The 27,451-nt window shown below is 38.5% G+C and overlaps 1 protein-coding gene across 3 annotated transcripts in view; it reads right to left on the reverse strand.

The window, feature by feature from the left end:
- Positions 1–17,631: 17,631 nt before the first annotated feature.
- KCNS1 (potassium voltage-gated channel modifier subfamily S member 1) overlaps positions 17,632–27,451 on the reverse strand; it is a 32,267-nt gene continuing 22,447 nt past the window's right edge. For all 3 annotated transcript variants that reach the window (XM_039351317.1, XM_039351318.1, XM_039351316.1), the window contains one exon: positions 17,632–19,605. In XM_039351317.1, the coding sequence (XP_039207251.1) occupies positions 19,171–19,605 (435 nt within the window). In that variant the 3' untranslated portion in view covers positions 17,632–19,170. The remainder of the gene's footprint in view (positions 19,606–27,451) is intronic.

Genomic DNA, 27,451 nt, shown 5'->3' on the forward strand with positions numbered 1-27,451 from the left:
GACGCATAAGCAACCCCGTGACCTGCTGCCTGATTAAGCTCACAGAATTCTCCCCCATATCCTCGTGGTGTATGGCGGGTTCCAACGCGGCGATGAAATCCAACAGATTTGCATCCATCAGATTATGTCCTGCGTCGCGCTGCAGCAGCGTAAGTTGGGGGCGGGTAAGGGCCTTTGAGGACAAGTTATGCACTAAGTTGTCCATGTACCCATTACCCTTTAATCCCCGTAAGGTGTCTATCTTACGTTGGAGGCGTGTGGCAGTCTGTTGGTTGGTTCTCTCCGCCATTAACTGAATGTACTGGTCGAGCATTTGGAAGTGTTGCTCTGATAAATCCTTGCTACATTGTTCACGAAGGCAGCCAGCTCCCATCTTCAGGATTCCCACCCGACGGTGTTGGTCATTGATGAGTGCCCATACCGTACGATGTTGAAATTGTCTCACCGCTAGCTGGCATTCAGCAGAATTCACCGCGGGTCTCCTCATCAATGACTTAGGTGGGAGTTCTTCTCGCATACAAGCGTGCAGGAAGGCTAGCTTACGATAGCAAGCCGAGATACGACAGGCAGACTTTTCCCAGCGCCTTGCCATGAGCAAAACTGCTCTGTTATAGTAATTAGAAATAAAAACAAAATTGCGACTCTTGGGAATATTCATATTGTCCAAATAATAATGATCACCAAGAGAATATCTATCAAAAATAGAATTTAATCCACTGAGCTTTCGTCAAATACACTTGACATTGTCAGGGTTAAAAGGCAAACGCCGGGGGGGGGAGTCTTATATACAGTTGTTTAATGCCTTGGGGCTTGCAGGGATATTGAAAGCAGTGCAGATAATTGCCCACCCCCGCTCATAAAGGGAAGTTGTGTGTGGGATGGTGGAGGGGTTATGAGCAGGGAAGGAAAAAGGATCTGGACCCCCAACCCGGTAACAGCTAGCGAAGCAACATATAATCGAACGCAAACCAGCAGGGATGGGGACAGATGCTGATGTGGGGCGTATGCTTAGGACTCAACCCGATCAGCTGGGGCCTATGACGCGCTCCAGGAGCCGGAAACAGGCATTAAACAACTGTATATAAGACTTCCCCCCCGGCGTTTGCCTTTTAACCCTGACAATGTCAAGTGTATTTGACGAAAGCTCGGTGGATTAAATTCTATTTTTGATAGATATTCTCTTGGTGATCATTATTATTTGGACAATATGAATATTCCCAAGAGTCGCATTTTTGTTTTTATTTCTAATATATATATATATATATATATTCTTGAAAGATACAAGATACAAGAATCTGTCTGTCTGTCTGTCTGTCTGTCTGTCTGTCTGTCTATCTATCTATCTATCTATCTATCTATCTATCTATCTATCTATCTATCTATCCATCTAGGCGCCTTTTATTTCTGCAGGTAAAAATGTTACTGAAAGATTCCAGAAACAGGTTGCATGATTTACTTCCTGGGTCCTTGTAAACCCTATATTGGACAATTGATTTCTTAATATAAATAAGTAAGGAGTGCATTTGCAAAGGACTATAGGTCAGTGGTAAAGCATATCATTTAGCTGCAGAAAGTTATATCTTCAATTTTTTGCATTTCATACTGGAAACTATTATATACCAGAAGCAAGAAAAGATAGCACTTGCCAAAGAGCTTAATGCCCGAAATATCTGGTGCATATTTTTTAAAATCTATTTTTACTTAGCATTATTATTAAAATGTTTCTAAACTATTCTTTTCAAAATGATAGGTAAAGTCTGAAAAAATTAACAAATGTTAATGAAATATAAAGTATTTTTTTAATTGGTTCAAAACTGCACCATAGTCAGCTATTCTAGCTGCTTGCTGTTGTTTTTAATTTTTCTGTTTTAGGGCACAATAGTTTCGGGCTATAGCTAAATGCAATTGGTTAAATTACTTCTTGAACAGAATGGCAGATCATAAACTATTAGATATTTTCTTCCAGATTGCCAGCAGTTTTGAACAGTATATTTTTTGGGGGTATCACAAATGGTAAACGAGATATCCTCTTATAAACAATATAAGGGAAGAAAAAATAAAGTATTCTTCTTATCTCTAACAGTTTGTGATGGTGCACTTAGAATTTATGGAAATCACTTACCCTGAACAAAAGAATCAGACTGAAGTAGTTTTAAATATATTTTATTCTAGGGAAAGCATGATTTAATCTCTGCTCTAAACTTTCCCAGTTTTGCTTGCAAAATTCTTCATACCTGTGTACATCAGCATACCTGGAAAAACATCAATGGTATTTACAAAACACATTGCATAATTAATTAGCAACATTTTTATAGTTCGTTTGGCTTAGTGCTTTATATAGATACATGGGCCCTTAAGGAAATTTGTATAGGTTTTTACTGTCAGTTTCTGATCTATCAAGCAGCTGCATCATGCTATCTTGGATGACTCGGTATATCATCAATTCAATAATGTTAAAGAGAACAGTTACATTTCTAAGATGAGCTGATTATTTGATTCTGTGGATTGGTTACCTACTTTATCTTACGCTATACAGAACCATAGGTAGCAACCAAAAACATTTATGCAGAGAATGTATACACTTCATTTTTCAGTAAAAAATTATTTCCATTTGTACTTTGGTTCAGTCAGGATTCAAGCCTACTACTCCTTCCTTTTAATTTATAATACCTAATTCTTTTTCACTGAAATCAATGGCATTTAGATAATTGAGTTTTCTTAATAATGGCCAGTGGGGAGATATCACAGGCAACATCAGAGCAATACCCCCAGTTGGTGTTGCTATATTATACCAATGGTACTGGAACAAATTATTTGAACAGATGTTACTGAATATGAAGTGTACATAAATCCCTTTTTAGTTCATCTGGTTCCCACAAGAGATACAGAATTAAAGCTAATAATAAAACAAAACAAAGTGGAGTCAAATTCACAAGAGGAAGACAGTGATACAAAAATAGTTATGGGTGCAAATGAGTAAATTAAAGCGCTATCCCCTTTTTTTAGCAGGTGTGCTACATATTAAATGCATGTAAAAAAAGTGAGGCTTTGATAGCCTGGGCCCACCCACCATTTTGACATTATTGACCCCCTGCTACATATGCTTCTGTAAATTCAAAATTTAAAATAAAGCATCTCCCAGAAAAATACAATCATTATTGTCAGGCTAAAACACTGTATGGGGTTCTAGCACACCAGTGGAACCTTACAGTACTAAGCTGTTTAGACCAGATATTGTCATCCTTAATCCGATTCTTTCTTTAAAGATGTTCTTGTCTTGTGTGTCTTTTTTATGATGATGATGATGAAGGTGTCATCTGTATAGTGGATCCATGAAAGGTTTTCTGATTTGCTGGTATAATTGTCCATTGAGTTAAAAGTAGGTAGTAAGATAAAGCTCAGTGAATTCACTGTTTCAGGTTATGTTGTGCAGTAATGCTGCAATGAATTCTTTTTCTAGTTCTGGATTTATCGATGTAAATCCATAAATCAATTCAATCCCAAACTACATATATTCTTTTCTATTAGAAAGAGACTTGTAAGTACCATGACACCAAATATTCCCCTTTCCACTCATTTGCTGGCAAAAAAAAAAGCAGCCTATAGATGAAGAATGACCATAAACAGATGCATTTGAAAAGTAAAGAAGGCTATCTTTCCTAACATTTGAGCATTACTTATAATAGTTTTTAACTGGTATCAACAGAACATTTGTCAAAAGGAAAGCTTGTAATTGTAATTGCAATATATTCCAGTCAGCCAAATGTCACAAAAGAATGAGTGCTTTAGTGCTATACCCTAGGATGGATGTTAAACAAAATGAGAGTGAATGGTGAAAGTATTTGGCATGCTAGTAAAACTATGAAGTCGGCATGCAACCCGTTTTCACATTTAATGCCAAATGATTGTTACAACCAGAATGGCTGAATTCACACAATATGCTTAACCAAAATTAAACAAACTACAATATGATTTAATGTATGATAATGATGATAATGATGAAGTTGGAAGGGACCTTTGAGGTCATCTAGTCCAACCCCCTGCTCAAGCAGGAAACCCTATACCATTTGGACAAATGGCTGTCCAGTTTCTTCTTAAAAACTTCCAGTGTTGGAGCATTCACCGCTTCTGGAGGCAGGTTGTTCCACTAGTTAATAGTTCTAACTGTCAGGAAGTTTCTCCTTAGTTCTATTTTGCTTCTCTTCTTTGGTTAGTTTCCATCCGTTGCTTCTTGTCCTGCCTTCAAGTGCTTTAGAAAATAGCTTGACTCCCTCTTCTTTGTGGCAGCCCCTGAGATATTGGAACACTGCTATCATGTCCCCCCTCGTCCTTCTCTTCATTAAACTAGACATACCCAATTCCAGCAACCATTCCTTATCTGTTTTAGCCTCCAATTCCCTAATCATCTTTGTGGCTCTTCTCTGTACTCTTTCTAGAGTCTCAACATCTTTTTTACATTGTGGTGACCAAAACTGGATGCAGTATTCCAAGTGTGGCTTTACCAAGGCATTGTAAAGTGGTATTAACACTTTCCCTGTTAATGCAGCCTAGCACTGTGTTGGCTTTTTTGGCAGCTGCAGCACACTGCTGGCTCATATTTAAATGATTGTCCACTAGGACTCCGAGATTCCTCTCAGTGTTCAAGTCAGTCCAGATCCTCCTGTATCCTAAGCCTGTATTCTGGAGTGTTGGCTATTCCTGCCAGCTTGGTATTGTCTGCAAATCTGATGAGTTCCCCATCTATTCCCTCATCCAGATCATTGATGAAGATGTTGAAGAGCACTGGGCCTAGAACAGAGTCCTGGGGCACCCCACTACACACTTCCCTCCATGATCTAGCTTCTATCATTTGTAGTCTACTTGGAGCAGGGTTGACTTAGATTTTACTTACATAAAGTTGAAAATACAATTTAGTTAATTCAGGCTTACAAGATATTATATGGATCTTTAAGAATATTAATTAGCAGTCCAAGCCAGATTTCTCCCTAAATGTCATAATTCTGACTATATTCAGAGTGATAAAATTGTGACACCTTGTGCTGAAAAATTAAATGGTTATTCTCATTGTTTTATGGAATGTTGGTTGACCTTGAAGTTTGAAATATTTTATGTATTTTGATAGGCTGCATGCAAGTCAATAAGAGAAACAGATTCATGACTGATCAATTTAAATTTTAGTATCTTCCATGCATAAAATGATTACTATACATACTTATCTATTTGCATAACAACTTTCATTCACATGTTTGATTTGCATATTATATTTTGATTCCAGAACATATTAGGAGAAAGAGGAAACTCTTATATTCAGATCTGTAGCATTCTTTTTCAGAAGTTAAACTCCATCAAGATGAACAAGATGCAGCAGCCCAGTAAACCCATAGCAGATGACTCATGTCACCAGTTAATATTTTTATGCTCAATGTTATCTCTTGAAATTACCATGGTATGATTGTACTAAGGACTGAGACTAAACTGAGACTAGATTAATGACTAGATTCCTAAGGGGCTAGTATGGTTGGAAATGGACACCCACAATATATATAATTTGCATATATATTAAAAAAACAGATTTACAAACCAGATGAGGCACACTTAAGAAAACTTAAACCTAAGTCATCAGTTTATGACTATGTGGTCAAATCTTTTCTGGCTGTTTTCTAAAATATCAGAGTCAGATTAGATAAGATATGTAACAACTTGAGAGCAACCAAAAAAGAGAGAAGAGGCTAATCTTTTCATAAAGCTGTTTAAAGAAAAATGTAAGACACGAGGAGAAACATAGAATGTAAGCAGTCTTCAAATGGATGCTGAAAAACCTGTTTATTCCAAGAAAATGAAAACCAGGACAATTGGAATCTAATATTTTCCTTAGTTGTTTTTTTAAAAAAACATCTTTATCAGAAAGGCATAATGCATTGATTCTTTATATGTCTGAATTCTTCAAATAATCTTTCTGTTTTGAATCAGATGCTGTCAATGACGTCTGTTGAATACAACCCTGCTTCCTTTTTAGGAAGATATGGCTGTAATCTGCATAGTTTAACTACCGAATTTTCATTCCCCAGTCATTGTTAGCAAAGATGTACTTGGAACATTTAGGGATGGTAACAGCAAGCACTAGGAGCAGCAGTTTTCATATCAATAATAGCTAAGGATTTTTGGATACTTCACCTTTTTAATTATTAGTCACATGACTGCTGTCTTCCTTCCAAGCTCAAGAATAGTAATTTCAGTATTTTCACTTTCATAATATTTCAGATAGATTACAATGTAAGGTTAGAAGTACTTAGTGGTTGATAATGAGTTTAATCATATGAGCAGGCATTGAAGCAATGTAATTGTTCATTAACATCCCATAGCATCACCTGAAATAGGAACGTAATACAGATAATTATTATGGAAAAGGGTGTGTTTTGTGCTGTCTTGATCTCCTGGAGGAAAAATGGGATATAAATAAATAGAGAAACAAGTATATAAATTGTTTTTAGTAGCCAGAGTTTAATCATCTGTGCTATCATGACAACTTAAGACAGCTGAAGGAATTAACTAAAACTTTTTTCAGAAGTCGGAGGAAATCTCTTTAATAAATTCATTTGTTCTGTTATTTAGTGTATTGCTTTTTATTACTGTGATAGGAATTTCCTCCAATATGGCATGCAAGTTACCTTCCTTCTTGACCTTGTAAATGATATAGTCCCCAAGAGCCTATTTTCCCCAGTATTCTCATAAACAATACTACATAGGAAATGTGTCATTTTAAAAACCATAAAAGCTACTTGACTCACTTCTAGGTGTCACAAATAATTTATTGCATTCATCTGATGCAACCAGCAATGAGATGAACAAGGAAAAATGATACTGATAGATGAAAAGCAGAAAAGGAAAAATGGATTATACTGGAAAGGAGGCAGAGTCGACATAAACAAAGATGGAGAATCTTAATCCTTAACATCCTGAGAAGCATCAGCAGTGGTGATGGAAAGCAAGAGTTCAGCAACGCCAAAGGCTTCTCACCTTTGACCTAAACGTTGAATTAGATGCCTCTGAATTATATATAATAGCTACTTCTGGATCTACTTCTGGATGGGGTTGGATATGTGTGGCTGAAGAATTCTGGAAGTTGAAATTCATAGATCATAAAGAAGTGTCTTGAATGTGCAACACAGCACAGATAGTCATGTTTGCCCAAACCTCTATTTGAATGGATAGCAGTTAAGCATCTGAATGCTTTATATCGTCAACTACTGGTCTCTTAGCCATCCTTTTTTTTTTTTGAGTCAATAAGCACATCTGAATTTTGATAGTATGTCACAAGAATTGTCACAAAATGGCTGTTCTGCCAATTAGTCACATAACATCCATTTACTAAGTAGATCTGAATCTGTAAATTAAGATATATCTAATGTTAGGGCTTTGTTTTTCTAGATGCCATGTTTCCATTTAATTATCATTTTATTAGAAGTCCCCCCCCCCATTACAAATAAAGTCAGGTAGAATAGAAAGACTAGAGTGCACCAGAAATGATATTCCCACCAGAAGAAGTGTCCCACAGAAATCAGATTATCTATGCCAGGGGTCTGCAACCTTAACGATGTTAAGACTTGTGGACTTCAGCTCCCAGAATTCTTCAGCCAGCTGTGCTAGGTTGTCAAGGTTGCAGACCTCTGATCTATGCCAATCAAAATACTGGATTCTTTGTTTCTCTTTGTCTTTCCCCTCTTGCTGTCGTTAATGCAAAATACTGTCGTTAATGCAAAATACTGGATTCTTTGTTTCTCTTTGTCTTTCCCCTCTTGCTGTCGTTAATGCAAGGGTTAAAACTGAGATCTTTAAAAACTTGGGCCTTATGGAAGAACCTGGGGCTACCAAGGCTGTTTGCTGGACACATGTGATATTATCGATAAGACCCATATAAAAAGTAGAAAATATACCTCACAGTACACAGTTAATTATACAGATGTTTCCTCTGTTCATCTGCAGTAGGATGACAGTTGAACGGGCAACATGGAACACTGGCTGAAACATATGGGATGAATCAAAATAGGTCTTAATCACAATAATCACAATATTTGACATGATTAGAAGCACCTACAGGTCTCAGATTGAAAAAGCCTTGGTCTGCTTGAAAAAACAAGTTTGGAGAGATAAAACCTTGCCCGATAACGGTAGGCATAACCAAATACTGATAAGCCATCTAGTCAAGGGATACTTGCAAAAAAAACAACTAGACAATTCAGAATTAGGTATTACAATTATGATCAAGAAGCTTCCATTTCCCCAAAACTAGCTATGCATGAACGAGTTGGCCCGCAGGTAGAATTCCCTTCCATTCTTGCAAAATAAACAGATAATGGATATGTGATTTTTCCGGGCTAGTGACTTTATGTACATATGCATTATTTCCAGTGCTTGGACTTCCGTAGGTTATAACTATTTATGTTTGTTTATGTACATGCAGCCTTGGCTCTCAAAGAAAAGCCAAAGCAATTTTCATTACTCTTACAAAGAATAATGGCTATCCGTTCTGAACTGCATAGTGCTCGCCCTGATCACTTCTAACTTGCTTTCCTCGTTTGGGGATGGTTTCAGGATCATTAGCTACTCTTAGTTATCAATATTGTAGCTTAATGCAATTTTTGGCAACTTGGAACAAGAACACTTACATTCATTTTGACTTGTCTCACTTTCTCCATCTATTTAGCATTCACAGCTCTTGGAGACAGATACATTAGTTTTCCATGTTTGCTTGCTATCAGCTGATGAAAAAGGACCTGCCCTATAATTAAATGAAGAAGCAGATTTTCTACAACCTAGTGCCCCCAGCTGTGTTGCACTTTTGGCTCTCAGCTGGGATTCTGAAAAAATGGGAGGGGAAAAAATGGGAAAGTTGAACATGGTCAAGATCCACCACTGCCTCCCCCCCCTTTTTTTTTCATTTGCTTCTTCTTTCCTGCTTAATGGTAACTTGTAACTCCAAGTCCAGAAAGTATATAGCTGCAGAACAATTTCCAATAGTGAGAATCCATGAACAAGATACTAAAATACCTTTTGGCACACGTTTCTGCTAAAAGCAGATCTTCAAATTAGCAGTGGCTAAGAATCATCCACTCAATTTCCAATATGTATTTGGAGAACCACCTAAATAACAACATAGACATTTTACTAAATTTATTTCTCCCACTTCTCCCTTTTGTTTTTAATGTCAGCTTCCCCTGGTCAGTTTGTGCCCCTTATCACAAATATAGATTTATTCACCTACACTTAGCTTTTAGTGCTTCAATTTAAACAGGGTAGATCTTGTAGTTGTAGATATTACAGTTTAAATAGAAGTCCAGAATGAATTCAGTTATGGATCTTTCTCCAGCATTTTCTGGTTGCTAGACAATAGCCAGTTCCCTGATAAACAGCAGTGTTTGTCTACCTTAGCAATAAGATATCCGGACTTCAACTCCCAGAATATCTCCCTCCCATGTTCTCACACACTGGATCCATAATAATTCAAGTTCCTCCCCTTGAAATTTGCTGCTAATTCTTCAGATATTAGCTGTATTCCCTGCTCAATAAATTTGCTGTATTTCCAGAGGTGTCCTTTTTCATTTTTAAGTTGAGTTGGCACTGGCAGAGCATTGTTAGTGAATGCAAAGGGAGCTCTGGGAAGAGCTTTCCTCAGTCAAAATCAGCTCTCTTGAACAACCCAGGTCCCACAGGTTTTCCTTAGTAACTCAGAAAGTTAGTCATGATCCAGAAGCCTAGACATCCCTATCAAAAGAAAATTCTTTCTTTTAAGGTGGTAATATGCAAGTGCCTTCGGGCCTTCTCCAGAGGGAGGCTGACCCAAAGCAAGGTCCAATATTTTAAACAGTTGGAAGAATTCACATTTTTTAAATTGATGGCAGAAAAATGAACATTTATAATTTACTCCCAGGAGTTATTTTGGTATTTTTCATTAAGTCCCATTTACTGGGCCATTGATTTCATTAGGAAAAGAAAATAACAATGAAGTTAAATCATAGTGAGAGGTGAAAAAAAGAGTTCAGAGATGCTCAGATATGTTACTCCTGGGCTTCTCAGAGCCTTAAAAAGATTCTAAGAGAGATGGCTATAAGTAGTTAATATGAGGAATGAAACACCTGCTTTTCTTACTACTAAGTAAAAACAGAAAGCAATGCCAAGTGCATGGCATATATACCATTCAAAATAATCAAGGCAATAGACTTCTCAAAATCATTTCTATCCAAAGAGTTCAATTTAGGGAAACATTTACTGTTTTGCTTGGAAGAAGTGATCATTTTCTCCCTGGCCTTGATCAACATCACAGTCTCAGACATCTCCACTTCTCACCCCCACATCATCTTTCCAGTAGCTTAACTAGCTCTTCTCTAATTACAACCATTAAAAATGTTTTTTTTTTTTTTGTCATTTGCAGCAACCATAAGGAAGAAAACAAAGACTGCAATGTATGAGGACTAACTCATTCCCAGTCTATAAAAGTATCTCTGCCCAGTTGCTTGGAGACAATTTTTAATTGCTACAGGCAACAAAGCAAAAGGTTGTTTCATACAACTGCTTTTGAGCAGGTAGAGAACAGAATGATGAGTAGGAGGATATTTTCTTGCCTCAGAACAGGCTGAATTGCATGAGAATGGGACAAGAATCTAGTTAAAGGTCATAGCCATTGCCATTTACTTTGGGGAAGTTGAAAGGCAATAGATTTGGGACTTTTATAAGAAGTTAATAATTTCAAAACAGCACTAGGGAGAATTTTTTGCATTGGAGATAGTACAGATACTTCTAGAAGAATTCAGGATTAAAAAACAACAACAGAGTTGGAAGGAACCTTGGAGGTCATCTAGTCCAAACCCTGCTCAGACAGGAAACCCTAAACCATTTCAGACAAATGGTTATCCAGTCTCGTCTTAAAAATTTCCAGTGTTGGAGCATTCACAACTTCTGGAGGCAGGTTGTTCCACTGATTGATTGTTCTAACTGTCAGTAAATTTCTCCTTACTAATTCTAGGTTGCTTCTCTCTTTGATTAGTTTCCATCCATTGTTTCTTGTCCTGCCTTCAGGTGCTTTGGAGAATAGCTTGACTCCCTTTTCTTTGTGGCAACCCCTGACATATTGGAACACTGCTATCATATCACCTCTGGTCCTTCTCTTCATTAAACGAGACATACCCAATTCCAGCTACTAGGAATATAATGAGGGAGTAACTAGGTATCATGGATTATCAAATTATTACTGTGAAATAATAGTGATGAGAGTTTGTATTTGGGATCATCAGTTGAGTAATTAGGAAAGATTCAGTATCAGCATGAAGACTAAAATAGGGCTCTCCCTCATCTTGTTTGTTTAGAAGTAGAAGAAGCTACCTTATATTGAAGCAGACTATTGGTTGATCTAGATTATATTATTGATAGTGCTGACATCTTTCCTAACCCTGCAAGAAGTTAGCATAGTTTGTGCCTGTGATTGTCTACTTGCAAAATGTATTTTTCACTAAGCTAAGCCCCACCAATACTGCCCAGGGATTAGGGAAATGGTGGACATTGTTTCTCTAAACCAGGGCAGCATCCTAAGTGAGCATCTAAATTTCCCCCAGTAGAAATAGTTTTATTTTTGTTCTGAATAGAAGAGAGGTTTGCATTAGATCATGTGGATCATAAAAGCCATTATGCAATCTGTTCTTTTATAAACAACAATCCAAGGCTTTAGTGAATCATGATAATATAACTATTGTTCATCCCGGCTTATTCAAGCATTTGAACCAGAGAGGAGGAAAAGAAAAGTATTTTTTTTTCTCTGCTAGGCAAGGGGAAGCTGTTTCAGATTATGGATAATACTATCACAAGTGTCCTATTTAAACCAATCTGCCACCAGGATCTGATAGTGAGCAAAGTTCTTTGGAAAAGGACCATTTAGAGCTATAAAGGTCACAATCAGAACTTTCAATTGAATCATGAAATAATAAAATGATTAAGCAAGAATTCAAAATAGCAACTGCAGAACTATATAAGGGTTTAGTTTCAAATATGATTTAAGCTACCAATATTTTAGCGTATGCCAGCAGGTTTCAGCAAGTTTGCTATAACATTACAAGCAGACTTATCAGTTGTGTTAATGTTGGCATATTACACTGTAAATCACAGACATTGTTACAATCCCAGGTTCTGAGGAGCAACAATTGAAAACCATCACTTTCCTCTCCTGTTTGTGAGCCTCAATGTTGGAATAGGTGGATCTTTCACCTAAATTGGCTCTTGTTAATTTTGTATGAGGTTTGTCTTTCGATGGTTAAGCCACAGGCATGTTTCCCTGTTGTCCCAAAGGGGATTTTTCAAGAGGCAACTGGACTTTCTTGTTTTTCTTTGAAGACATTTTGCTTCTCATCCAAGAAACTTCTTCAGCTCTAATTGGATGGTGGGGAATGGAAGGATTTATATTCCTTGCAGACAGCTGATCATTTGCATTCTTTTAGAGAGTTGTTGAGGGCACTTGGAGGTTTGGGTCCTCAAGAGTCATCTGAGTAGTGTAAATGGATGTGGGGCCTTCTTGGAACTGCTGAAAGGACTGTTGTGGAGCTGTGCTTTCTGCAGGATGATTTTTTTTTTTTTAAAGAGATGAAACAATTGGATGAACCAGGTATTTGAGACATTTTCCTGGATTGTACTATTTGAGTTGCTGTACTCATTATCCCACCATTAAGTGCTCTTCCTTATTGTTGATTTAAAGTGCTGGTCACCAATTCTTGAGCCAGCAGAAAATCATATTGCCATAACATTTTCTGTTCCTCTGCTGCAGTAGGCAATGCTAGCAAATACAAGATAGCAAATGATGCTAACTTAATGTACAGAACATGTTAAAGAAAGTGATAGGTGGGTTCCCCGTTTTATTTTTTTCCCCATCCACCAAATATCACGAACCAGCAGAATATGGGATGGATGTGGGGTGAAGGAGGAAGCATGTTTTGACAGATGGCTTGGCACCTATGATAGCTTAGCTTTCAAAATTTACTGTTTTTGTGCAAATATTTTATATAGGTGCAAAGTGAACCAATCAGCTGATAGTTGGATTTCCATGTTTGGATGGAGCTAAAAATAGAAATAGTGCTGTGCAGAAGATTACTAAACCCATGTTTCCAATATGATGAGCAGATTTGGCAGTATTCCAAAGTGTTGGACCTGTGTTCAACTTTAATAATTGAGACACATGAAGAGGTTGTAACATGGAGCCACAGAAACTAAACCATGTCTCTCCTTGTCCCCAACTTTACTACATGCCCCTCCATTATTGGTCAGCTGTGAAACAATCCAGGTTTCCAACCTGGGGAAAGGTTTGCAGAGCTGGTGAGTACAGAGGGAGAGTCTGGTTTGAAAGTACTAGATTCAAACAGCCTAAAGAACATTACCTAAGGATGTCTTAAGGCTACCCAGATGAGAATTATGAAAACAATATTAAGTGAATATAGCAAAAAAAGAGAGGCTGTCGTGGCAAATTAATACAGTGGTTAGGTGCAAGTGGAGAAAGGCTCTTAGACTGATAATTGGTGAATACTTTTCAGGGTAATTCCTCACTTGAGCCTATCTTTGGCAACTTTACCCAGCCAACTTTTGTGTACCTTTAACTAAAGACTTTGTTTCCTGACAAAAGTTTCTGTCGTGTCTCCATCAGATCCCGGTTCAGAGGAGGAGGAGTTGGAACTGGGATCATCTGGCAGAGATGGCAGGTCTCCCCTTGGAATGTTTGGAGAGACCAGGGGCTGAGGACGATGCTATCCCAGGCCTCTCTGGCATTGGGGGAGGTGGTCGACCAGAAGGGGAGCTGCCTGCCCTCACAAACACAGGGAGTGGTGGTGACAGACAGCAGATTCCCTCTGATGAGGATCAGCTGCCTCCACCACTCTATCCAAGGGCAGGGAGAGGGAAGCTCAGAGGTCTGTGAGGTTGCTGGTGAGTGGCCACCCTGTCCCTTCTCACAAGGAACACCTGGCTTGAACTGATTTAATCAGGCTGGGGGAAGGTGTCTTTGTTGGGAACAATTGTTTTGCTTCAGCACACACTTTCCCAGCCATTGTAACTCTGCTTCAGATTGCATTTTTGTCCTATGGACTCTGATCTTGTTTGTGGACTACGGATCTTGCCTTGTTCATCTTGCCTTGAACCTTGTTTATGACTTACGGACCTTGCCTTGCCTTCTGAATCAACTCTGATTACTATTGTGGGACTGTGTTGCATTGACTGTGGGTGGCTACCTTTGGGAAAGTTTGGGGTGTAGCTTTATCGGAGATTGTAGGGACATTTGTTGTGGGATAGCAGAATAATAAAAACTTTATTGAAGCCTGCATCTATCTAGGGCAGGGTAGGCAACCAGTATAGCTGGCTCAGGAATTCTGGGAGTTGAAGTCCATGAGTCATAAAAGAGCCGAGGTTGCCTACCCCTGATCTAGACAATATGGGTCGTAACAGTTTCATTGATTTTGTTGTTGGCATTTCTCATACAGTTTAATATGTTCCTCTTAACATTGTAAACAGTGACTTTTTTTAGTGAAATATATTGAATTAAACAATGATTAATTCTAAATTAAATATGTGTTGAAAGATAATTTTGCTGCAAATATTGTGACTAAGACACAGATGGGTCAAATATGAAAACAAAAACAAAAACTAATATATTACAAAGCAGTGAGACTGAAACAATAACTTACCTGCCAAAAAAACTGACTTAATTTTCTTACTGAATTCCTTTTCCTAAGTTATTCCACATATTTATACTTATATATTTAAAGCAATATATTTTTAAACCAATATGGCACCCAGTGAAAAACTTCACTGGCTATAGAAAGGTACTTTTAAACTACAATTATTGTCAGTGTTCAGCAATACTTGACTTACGCGTGTAATGGAGCCTGCCAATTATGATCATAAGTTATGATGGTTGTAAAACAGGTCATTGTATGACTGACCCGATTTTGCGACCTTTTTTTGCGGCGATTGTTAAGTGAATGCTGCGGCTGTTAAACAAACCCATTGTTCATTGGCAAAAATGCCAAAAACTGGAAGCAAATGCCATTTTTTAAAATAAAACATTATAAAGTGTGATCCTGTGACCATGGGATGCTGCAAACAATTGGAAAAGTGGGCTGGTTGCCAAGTGAAGGCACATGACCATGAGGGTGGTGCAGCTATTGGACCTCCTGAACCATGTCATAAGTACTTTGCGGGGGATCCATCATAACTTCTTAGCAATTGGTTGTAAGTTGAGGGCTACTGTTACTCCAGATATACTGCACTGGAATTGTTCAGTGGTTCAAGAAATATGTGGCTATTCCAAGCCCTCTGTTTTCTGTAGGACTCCAAAGTCTTCTTTAGGTCTTTGAGAATATATTTCCTGACACGTTTTCTCCTCTCAAGCTATTATACTCACTTACTCTATTTTATCTTCTCTCTGCCACATACTGTAGCTATTAAAGGCAAACTAACAAATCAACCATATCCAGAATGAGATATCAGGGCAAAATATTCAAATGCAAGCTGCTATTAAGGAGGGGGCTACCATAGATCTCTTCCATTTCTAGGTGCTTTAGATCAGGGGAGGCCATCTTTTGGCAGGCAATGAGACTGACAGCCACAGGGAGAAGGCATGTGATATAAACGGATGATGGTATTTTGGAGAAAATTTGATGTGCGTATGTTTTTACTTTTATCTGTGATATAGACAGTCTTCAATTTACAACAAGTGGGATCAGAACTTCTATCACTAAGTGATGCAATCGCTGAGTTCCACCCAATTTTACAACCTTTTTGCTGCGGTCATAAACTGAATCATTCTGGTTGTTAATCAAATCATATGGTTTTTAAGCGAATCTAGCATTGCTTGTTGGAAGCCCTCTGGGAAGGTTGCAAATGGCGATTTTGTGATCCCAGAATGCTGCAACCTTTGTAAATACATGCCAGTTGCCAAGCTTTCAGATTTTGATCATATGACTATGGGGATGCTACACTGGTCATAAGCATGACTGGGTTGTAAGTCATTTTTTTCACTGCCATTGTAAGTTTGAATGGTTGTTGAATAGCAGTAGCAATAGCAATAGCACTTAGACATATACCGCTTCACAGTGCTTTACAGCGTTCTCTAAGCGGTTTTATAGAGTCAGTATGTTTCCCCCAACAATCTGGGTCCTCATTTTATCGACCTAGAAGGATAGAAGGCTGAGTCAACCTTGAGCTGGTCAGAATTGAACTGCCAAACTGCTGGCAGTCAACAGTCAGCAGAATTAGCCTGCAATACTGCATTCTAATCACTCCTGCCAGCTGTTTGCCACTTCAGGCTAGCAGGAATCTCTGTGGTTTTTATGAATCATGACCAAGGTATGTCAGTAGGCCTGGGGGTCCCAGAGGAGGCTAAAATTTTAAGATGGCTCCATTATTATTAACATCTACTTTCTTCTGTGCCTGGTGGTTTATGTATGTTTAAATTAATGACTGATTTATATTTTGAATGATTGTTTTTATGTATTTGTTTTATTTCATTATGTATGTTGCTCACAGTCACTTTTTGTGAGATGGGGAGGTTATATAAATTTAATAAAAAAATAAAAAATAAACCCATATGACCATAAAAAGGAGACAGAAAATATGCAGGGTAGATATTTGAACTTCTTCGTCAGAGGGGCAAAATCTGAAGTATCTGAACAGAAATGAAAACTCTTATTTTCAGTGGGCAATATGCACTTCTTTGTAGCCTGTAACAATTACAAATGAAGGGAGAAAATTCTTTCTATTTTGGTCAGTAAACAATTACATAACTCTGGGACTCATACTTGTGAAGAGGGAGAAACCAAGCATCTTTCATCTAATTACTTTTAGTGGAATTCAAAGGTTTTCCCCATCCATCACTCTGACATATTTTAAATTCATTAAATCAGCATATACCCACTAATCTATTTTAAGATTGCAATTGGTAGACTATAAGGCTTTACAATTTACAGTAACAACACACACACACACTCTCTCTCTCTCCTTTCCTTTCCTTTCCTTTCCTTCCCTCCCTGCCTCCTTCCCCCCATATAAATAATATAAATAATGAGTACTGGGAGATTAACCATCTCCAGTAATGAACTAAATATATGTAGTAATTCAAAAAACATTTCATTAAGTGTAATAGAAAAGGCAGTGCTGAGTTGAGCTCAGTTCGCGGTGAATACCTGGACATGTCCATCTAATCATTTTGGTAATAGTAACAAAAAGAAGTGTCACGTTACTTTTTCCAGGATATCTGTGTATTTCCCTATCTAGTCTGTGTAGTCTGTCCAGTTTGATCTAGAGCAGAGGTCCCCAATCCCCGATTCGTGTACTGGTACTGGGCCGCAACATGCCAGCAACCAGTCTGCACAAACAAGCAAAGCCCCATCCATGGGATGCAGACAGCACACAAAACCACGCACTCTCCGGTCTCCTTTCTCCACAGACTTGGTCCCTGGTACCCAAAAAGTTGGGGACCTCTGGTCTAGAGGCCTGGGATGCCTGGTAGTGTCTCCCATCTAAGTACTAACCAGGCTTGAGTCTGCTTAGCTTCTGAACCCAGACAAGCTGGACAGGGGTGACATCTGCTGAGACTTATAAAGTACACTTGTCTTGTTCTGTGTAGGGTAACAATCAAGTTAGAAACAGTAGCATATGTTGCTGGAGATGATGTATTACAAAAGTGCAGAAATTATATCCTTCTAAATATTGGGCTACAAATGCCAGCATTATCCTGATTGAGTAGAATGAATTAGAATCCAGCAACATCTGGGAGATCACCAGTTCTCCATTCTTAACATAAGAGGTGTTGGGATGATCAGTATCATGCAGTCTTACTTTACAGGACTATAATCATGAGGGAATACAAGGCCAGTTAGATAAAACTAAAGGCTTATGTAATTCAGCATATTTTTCTCACAGTAGACAATCAAATATTTCTAGGAAGCTCATCAGCAAAGCAAATCATAATACCGATAAATCTATCTTGTGTATGAGTTTGTCAACACTTTACTTTTTTCCTAATGACTACCATTGCACTTTTAGCAGTACCCTATCCCCCACTTAGTGCATCATAATAGAAGAAGTACATCCTTTTAATCTGTACCCTGAGTTTACCATCAAAGAATTTTATTGGATGGCAATGAGAATAAGGTATGGAGAGGGAAATGGAAAAGCTGGAAAGGGAAGGAAAATATTTATATCATCCTATAAATCATGCATAGATTTGTTAAGATTTGGTAGTGCAAAATTAGCCATAGAGAAACATTATCATGACTTTTGCTCCAGTCCTTCTTCAGGACATCAGCTATTACAATCTTTTCTATTTATCTTGTATCAGCTTTGGATCAATTTAAAATCTTTCTAGGTTATGCTGGTAGCTTCCATGGCTTCCATCAGACAGACATTTATAAGGCAAGTTAGAAGTTCTTTCACAATCTCAGTTCTGTGGAAGCCATAAACATTATTTGTTATAACTTTACAATCAGTATTTCATTTCTTTGGCAATCTTTGAAGATAAATTATGAATCAGAACATTAAAATGTCTGGGGGAGAAAACAATATTATGAAAACAGTTAACAGACTGTGGAAATATTTGGTTGCATGTAGACTCAGGATATGTGGTGAAGAATAGCTGCAGCTACTGAATGTCAGCTGAAATAAAACTGTGTTTATTTATAATATAATTTGTATATTTATTAGATTCCAAACTTGAATTTCCAGCCCAATCCAAGTACTTGGATGTCTGCCTGTAAATTACACTGTGGGAGGTGGGATGCTAGAAGTATTATTGCCAGTACAATACTCAAGACAGAAAAGCTTGTATTGATGAATCTACTTTCTTTTGTTGCTTTGAAGGAATGTGACACAGATGGAATCTTAAACTATTTTGTCCATTTTGCTCCAGATGTCTCTTGACGGACTGAGATTTGAATTAGTTATAATATATACTGGCTTGGAAGAATAGTGAAAATCCAGGTGTATAAGGTTAGTGCGTTTTCTGCAATGGCTCAGGAAGAAGTTACTTTATACATGCTTTTGGAACAGATCACTTTTAATGAATAAATCCATAATGAAGTAGTTAAGGGTTTTGTTGACCATCTTGCTACCAATTTGCCTTTTTTTGACGCTAGATAAGTCTTCAATTCAGTAGACTGGAAGGATGTTTCTGGTGAGATCTTCATCTCTGTGGTAAACTTCACTGAAAGCATCTGATTCTTGGCTTGGGTAATTCTCAGAGTCCTCCGGTTCCTTCTTATCACTATTCCGCACAGCAGCTTCAAGGGCCTTTTGCCGGCGATAGAAATGGGAGAACTTATTGAAGATGATAGTGATAGGCAGTGCCACAACCAAAATCCCACCCAAGATGCAACCAGAAGCTGCCAGCTTGCCGGCGACAGTCACTGGTACCACGTCCCCATAGCCTACAGTTGTCATGCTAACTGTCCCCCACCACCAGCAAGCAGGAATAGTGTCAAAACCAACATCTTCCTCCTTTTCTGCAGTGTAGGCTACTCCAGAGAAAACAGATACTCCAACAGCCAAGTATAGAAGCAGAATTCCCACTTCTCTGTAGCTATGCTGAAAAAGAAAAGATAAAAAAAGGAAAAATATGGAGGTACGTAGTTAGGATCAATAGATAAAAAATAGTATGAAAGGAGACTTCATTCTTTCAATGCTGGGTTTTCTACCCTTTGAGTTGTATCCCTTTCTATAATATCAGACCACAGTTGGCTAAGATCATGATTGAAATTTAGAACAGAACACTATTTTGCATTAGCACATTTCCAATAATCTCTTTCATTAAAAAAATAGCATGAAACAATAGTACTTTAATACCAATATCATTTATTACTTTTCTTTCAATGATATGTGCATAAGCACATCTGGATTAATGCCCTCCAGATGCTTGGACTACAATTCCTATTACCCCCAGTCAGTGACCCATGCTGAAAACGATGGAGGTTGTACTCCAGCACATCTGTATTGGGCACAGTTAATGTTCATTTACTGTGGCAGGCAGTAGCATTCCAGAGTTTGAGGAACAGATTACTTGCAGGTAGATGCTAAAACTTCAGCATTCAGAATAGAGATACTCCTTCAGTGAGTTGCATTAATAAAAGGAAGCCAGGAGATCTTGCCTATACCTATACCATTATTTTTACTGTCAATACCACTAACATTTTAGAACTCCCAGGCTCCCATCATCTTGGTTTTCAATTTTAATTTTTAAATTTTTGTTCTATTTTAATTTGTTTTGCACTTTGTAACTTTTATTATATAGTAAATTTTCCAGAGTCACTGTATTACTGAGATGGCTGGCATAGGAATCCAATAAATAAATAAACAATAAAGATCAAAGGTCCGTGATCTCCAGACAGAAGTTACTTTCTAGGCTCCATCCATTCTTATTACTTTTAGCCCTGAAGAGCCTGGGTTGCGATACAAATACCGTTTTTTCACACAGTTGCAAGTTTTATAATTGTAATATTTGAAATTACTTGTGGTGCACGAGGGTGGCTGAGATTTTAATAGTTTAAACAAATGTAATATATATCCATATTTCCTTCCTATTGTTTTTGAGATTAGAATGGGGAGGTGTTTTTCTATTGTAAGGAAGCTAACTTAATTAGGAACAGATAACTTTTGCTTTCATTAAAACTGAATGTCCCACATTCAGTTAACTTGTTCAGCACTGCTGCTCTGATCTGTGCCACTTTACTTGGGAGTAACCTTCAACAAATTCATTGTTGTTGAGTAACCTTCAACAAATTCATTTGCTTTTGAGCAGATATGTACAGGAGTGTGCTATGATTCTCATTTATTTAAGTGGGATTCACACATTCTAACCGAATGGAGGATTGAGACCCATCTGCTCCCTACTGCACCATTTGATATATTCTTGTCAAGCAAGACAACTTTCCAGATCAATGAGCTTTTTAGCATCTCTTCGAATATAAAACAAAATATTTTTCTATGCAACATTTCTGGGACTAATGCAAACTTTCCAGATAAAGTATCTTATTAATGCTTTGGTGCTTCTTTGGTTTCCAAGGACAGAAGGACAGAACGTGGTGATGGCAATAATCACTCTAATATCTGCTTTTAAGGACAAAAGCTGTTCCTGAACTCTAGACTGGCGCCATCAGTCATATCTCAGTTTGTACTGAGGCAAGATCTGCATCTGACAGGGAGAAGACAGAAGTCTTAGTGGCAAATAAATATCTTTCATTAGCCTATTTTATAGGTTTAAAGCAGACATATAAAACGGGGATGTCTACTCAGTGATTCAGAATGCAATATGATCCCTAAATAGCTACAAGTAAGATCAAGATATGTACTGATTTCAGATCTGGCATCTATAATTTTACAGGACATAAATAACTGAGGAACAAATGTGTTTCTGTTGTCCCCTTCCATTGGCTTCCCATTTTCCTGGATCAAATCTGGCAATCTTTTTCATGGTCTATCCCTTTTATGCAATATGATTGAATATCTATAGCCAGTTCTCAGGATAAAGGATCAGAGGATGCAGCCTTTCCAGTTCCTGAACCAAGAAGACAGAGGTATCAAGCGTCTTTAGTTGCTATGGTCCCAAACAAAAAAATATTTATCCCAATTGTGCTGTCATTGGAGATTCCTTTCCTTGTTGTCCATAAGTAGTCCCTCTTCTGCCTTCCTTGCTTTCCTTGTAGCATAACAATCACAACCACCATGAAAGCACGTGATTAGGGAAGATGGAAGAAGCTTTGAGAATAAAGCTGCAGTTATCCTGGCAAACCACTCTCATGAGCCCTTCAGCTCCAGAGTTCAAGTTTAACAGGGTTTAAAGAATAACAATCTTAGTTTGTTTTTTATTTACACAAAGACATTTCCTGTAACATATGTATAAGAAATCCAGGCTCAGAATTGATTGGATTTGTAACTTGCAAGACCTATTAGGACAAAAATCTGCTATTTTCCAAAACAGATACCAAACTATAATTGTTCTGAGGCCTAGCAGGAAGATCAAAACAAGCTGTTGCTGGAAGTGAGGCTGATATAACCAAGATCATTGACAAAATATACTAAGATGGTCAATGTTAGGCAGGCATGGTAGGTGGGAAATGGAAATTCCTTTTCAAAAATATACAAGGAGTCCAGCAGATGCAGTAGATAGGCTCAATCCAGAATAGAATAAGGACTGTCAGAGCTGTCTATTTATAGGCATGGCACAAGAGACAAATAGAAAGAGACAACCCAGTACAGTCAGTCACAAAATGAAGCTGCCAACGAAAATGACAGCCAATAGACAGCCTAGGCAGAAATGTGGAACAACTGAAAATGTATTCATTAAAATATACATAAGAAAGAAGCAGAGAACATGGTTAAGCTGCAAGAAGGGAAAATAATATGACTAGTTAAGAGCTAGGAAGTCCAGTGCTTTGAGGAAAGAGAAAATGATGTGCACCAAGGAATTAGGTACAGACTGAAATGTGCAGTTTACACTTGAATAGAATGGGTTGCAGCCTCTGGATCAATAGTACATTTCCCACTTTTTAGACAAGCCGTATCATTTATTTTCATCCTCTCACTTCACTGGCTGTTTGAATCGAAGGGAAAGCAATAAACCAAAACATTCTTACAACATTAAGGCAGCAATAAGAAATGCACTGCCCAGTGATGAAAGTTAACCCAGAAGGAAATATTAAAAAGGGCAGAAAAATATATTTTTCCTCAAAAGGACTTTTTAAAACCAAACTTGGCCCCAAATCTACCTCTCTGCCCCAAGCAAGACTTTAGCCCTATACAAATGCAAATGTAAAACCATCAGAAAGTTGGAGCTAGAGCAATCAAGAAGACAAAAGAGAAGATCTGCATACCCCACCCAAACTCTAGGAGTCAGCCCCATCACCTGGGAAGCAGGATATGATAACAGAATTAAACCACAGATATCAAGGCCTAGACAAACACTCAGAAACAGTCTCAAGGTTCATGCCACAGGAACAGGAAACTATTCCAAACAAAAGGCTAGGGGGGGTATAAAACCTACTGCCCATGTGCTCAATCTCTCTCTGTGCTCTCTGCCCTTCTCTCTCCTCTGCACTTTCCTGAAGAACCATCTTTCTGCAATAAACTGTAACCTTCTTCCCAAAGCAGTCGCCATGTTTGCTTATTTATTCCCGGCTTGGATGAACCAGGATGAAGACTTTACTTCTAACAATTTGGCACCCCAGATGGGACTCCAAGCTAACCTCTCCAATGGACTGAGACTGGTAAGCCCCATCTTGCCGGCAGCAGACCCCCTTGTGTCTGTGGATGGGTTTCCCAGGCCTTGCCCATGTGGAGCTAGGGTAGTAAAGGGAGTTTTGAGAGTTTGAGCTCAAGGGCTGCTTTGGAAAGAAGATGAAGGTGAGTACCTCTAAATTTTAAGTTTAAAGCCCAGGGGAACAAAGAAAATGTGTGCATTTCTGTTTGGGTGAGTGAGAAGACTTTTTTTCCCAATCACAGTTGGATTTTGCTGCTTCTGGTCTTTCCTAGCCGCAGAAAGGATCTGTTTAATTGGTAGAACCTGGAAAGCATGGGGGTTGGCCAGAGCACAGAACCTTTTGTTAGGGAAAAGGGAGAGGCTGTGTGAAAATGAAATGGAATGAGTGAATGAAAGAATTGGATTTGGGCAACTAGCTGGTAAGGCTCTGTAAGCAAAGCAAAGTTAGGAAATTAAGCCTCAGGAAGGGAGCGGCCACTTACCTCCGAGAGCAAGTGGAGGTGCCCACGGACATTAGAGGCGTCCGTAAACAGTGGTGTGAAGCCGGCCGGTCGAAGAGTAGCCAGTACCTTCTAACGAGGAAACCAGAAGTGTCTCTGCAGACCCCTTTTTGGTCTGAAAACGTGGCAGGATCCCTCAGAGGAGCTGTCCCACGAACTCTGTGAGGGATCCAGAGTGCTCCTTGAGTCCCATTTTTACCGGACTCACAAAGAATCGTGGTGGAAGAAAGAAGTCTCAAAAGGAGGCTTTGACTGTGTAGTGCCCTTTAGCGTCAAGGGAAAATCTCGTCAAATAAGAATGGGAGATTCCAATTCAAGGGCTAAGGTAGGTTTCCCAGTTGAAAGCTTGCTCGTAGCCTGGGACAGGAATCAGCTTCCTGTCCAGGCCGGAATGGAAAAGAGGTAGGTAAAGAAACTATATGAAAAAAAAGAAAAATAGACTTCGACTGTGTTAGGAAAGAAGTCTCACAAGGAGATTTCGACTGTGTAGCGTATGAAAGAAAAATAGACTTTGCTTAGGGCCTTGCTGGGAAACCAATTTGGCTAAATAAAGGTACTTAAAAGGGAAAATAAGAAATAGTGATTCTCTCTCTCTCTCTCTATCTCTCTCTCTCTTCTCTATGCAACCACGTGGTATGCTTAAAATATGTGCCTTCCCTAACTTGAGTTATCTGAAATTTATGGTGGGAATGACTAGGATGTGTAAAACTAGGACTTCTGTTCTCTTGTCTTTGTGTATATATGTTTGTCAAAGTCTGTGCGTGAGAGGTAAATGTGACTGTTAACTGTTTCAAATCCAAAGGAAAAAGAATTTTAAAGTCTGCTAGAAATTCTGCTTAAAAATAAGCCACAAAAAGGAAATACCTCACTCTGTTTGTCTGGCCAACAAACAGAGTGAAGAAAAAAAAATGTGTTTGTTTGTTTGTTTTCCTCTTTCTCTCTGTGTATGCTAAAGAATAGCCTTAAGTTACCAGGAGGGATTGTTTTAAATTTATCTGTTGGAAAAGTTTCACTTGCATTTACTGTATGTGTTTTATCTATCCTTTTCCTGAAAAATGTGTGTCTATCTACAAGAGCATTTTGAAGTTCAAGTCTGATTGTGTGGTGAAATAATTTTCTTAAGTTACTTTTCTTATCCTATCACTTACTGGTGAAACTACTTTGAAGCTTTCTGAAACATAAGCATTTCTCAATCTCTAAAATGATGTGGTATATTTTAGAATAAATGTGCACATATTAAAATATTAGGCTTTTAAAATTATTTGGAGTTTTCAGCATTCTCAAGCTGCCTAGCATTTTTTTTCTCCTCTTCCTTTCAAGTTGCAAGTTCTTGTACATAATATGTTGCAAATGGTCAAGTTCAAAGGTGAAACATTTCATTTTGTTGTTCCCCATTTGTCTATGTTTAATAACTGCAGTATTAATGCCCTTTTCAAACTGCCTGCAAGCTACCTCCCTTCCAATTCTTTTCCTGCCCTTTGTTCTCCATACCTTTTGTCTGCCTCTCCTGGTAGAGTCCACCCAGAAAGCGGGGGGAGACCTTGTTCTTGTATCTTTCAGCCCTGAAACCCTCTCCCAAGCCTTTGGAAGCAGAACACACAGACCCAGATGCGGCCTCCATCCATTTGAGCCATGGAATTGAGTTTTGAATCCAGCCATCCACTAAAAAGCCACCATGCAATCTGAGTGGGGAACATCTTCCCAAGTCCTACCATTTACCCAGAGGCCTGTGAGAGCTGCAGAAGGAAGGTGGTGCCATGTGAAGCCTCAGAAGAGAAAATTAGACTGTGGGGGGAGGGTGGAAACTCATTGTAAACTTTTCTTTCTTGCCCCATTTGTATTGTAACAAGCCAGTTGAATGTATTAGTGGAGAGATGGCATTTAGGAATAAGTGGTAGAACAAGTACTGAACACCTTGGACTTCTATCTGGTGGGAGGGAAAACTTTTCCAGAATGTTTGTATTGCCTGTTTTGTACAAATAGCTGCATATGCACACATACACCATTCACACCATTCAGAGTCTATCCCCTCCACCTACCTTTAGTAAAGTTCCTCAGGCTGATTTTTGCTCTATTGCACCAAAGCTTTGTGGGACCAACTTCCAACAGATTCCAGGGGAGAGGGAACTAGGCCCCCTCAGGTGATTTGCAATTCATATGCCCTGACTAAGGAAGCAATAGGAAAAATCCCAAACTTCAGCCCTGAATATCTTGCACTGGTGAGCCCAGATTGGGATTCCTAGAGCTCAGTATGTGCAATTTAAAGAAAAATTTAATGGCCTGGCATATTGGACATTACAAACCTGGATGCACTGAATTAAGAGCTAAGGCAGGAAACAACCCTTGAAATTGGGCAGCCAGTGGTCATGTACGAAGGAAAACCATGGCTGTGAAGAATTTTGGGAGGTATGCAAACCTGACTGGAAGCTAAAGGTGATATCCAACATTTGAAAATGATTGGCACAGAATATTGGACACTATAAATTTCTTTTCAACTTAACAAAATTTTGCCCTGACTTTTAGAACTTTATGGGTGCAAGCTCCCCTTTTGGGAGCCACTAAAGGGATCTTTTTCTGCTGCCTCCATTAATGTCTTATTTTTCTTTTTTTTTTTTTTGCTTAACAGTTCAAAAGCTTGTCTACCAAGTCTCCCTGACCAGATCAATTTTAATGTTGTGCCAATAAGTGTGTCATAAATACACACTTAAGGCACAAAGCGGGGGATTGATGAAAGTTAACCCAGAAAGAAATATTAAAAAGGGCAGAAAAATATATTTTTCCTCAAAAGGACTTTTTAAAACCAAACTTGGCCCCAAATCTATCTCTCTGCCCCAAGCAAGACTTTAGCCCTATACAAATGCAAATGTAAAACCATCAGAAAGTTGGAGATAGAGCAATCAAGAAGACAAAAGAGAAGATCTGCATACCCCACCCAAACTCTAGGAGTCAGCCCCATCACCTGGGAAGCAGGATATGATAACAGAATTAAACCACAGATCTTAAGGCCTAGACAAACACTCAGAAACAGTCTCAAGGTTCATGCCACAGGAACAGGAAACTATTCCAAACAAAAGGCTAGGGGGGGGGGTATAAAACCTACTGCCCATGTGCTCTCTCTGCCCTTCTCTGCCCTCCTTCTCTCCTCTGCACTTTCCTGAAGAACCATCTTTCTGCAATAAACTGTAACCTTCTTCCCAAAGCAGTCGCCATGTTTGCTTATTTATTCCCGGCTTGGATGAACCAGGATGAAGACTTTACTTCTAACACCAGGAAGCAGTTCCGCATTAATGCTGCATACTCTCTACTTTCTCTATCAAGAAGCCTGTGCTTTGATCTCAATATAACTTGCCAGTAGCATCTCCAGCATTTCTGGTGTCTCTACTGAAACAGTTTGGCTTATTTAATGAAGCCAAGCATAATATATTAGAGATAGCAATTTAACTTCCTTTGTTTCTTTATGAAGCCATTTGTTAGCAAGGAAAGGAAGTGGGCTGCTCACTCCTAGCCCTTTATAATCAAAACAAACCTATATAACAACAAACCAAAATTCTCCTCTTGGCCACCCAGTACAGCTGGACCATAATCAAGTATCAGTGCCAAGAAGATTGCCTAGGTCTAATCAAGATTATATCTTACTTACTGCAGGAAGGAGAGTTTCCTTCAAATGAAACATTGATTT

Source organism: Crotalus tigris, unplaced genomic scaffold (genome assembly GCF_016545835.1).
Source record: "Crotalus tigris isolate CLP2741 ecotype Arizona unplaced genomic scaffold, ASM1654583v1 scf7180000018371.15429387391:27106975, whole genome shotgun sequence".
In the NCBI taxonomy this organism is placed as follows: Eukaryota; Metazoa; Chordata; class Lepidosauria; order Squamata; family Viperidae; genus Crotalus; species Crotalus tigris.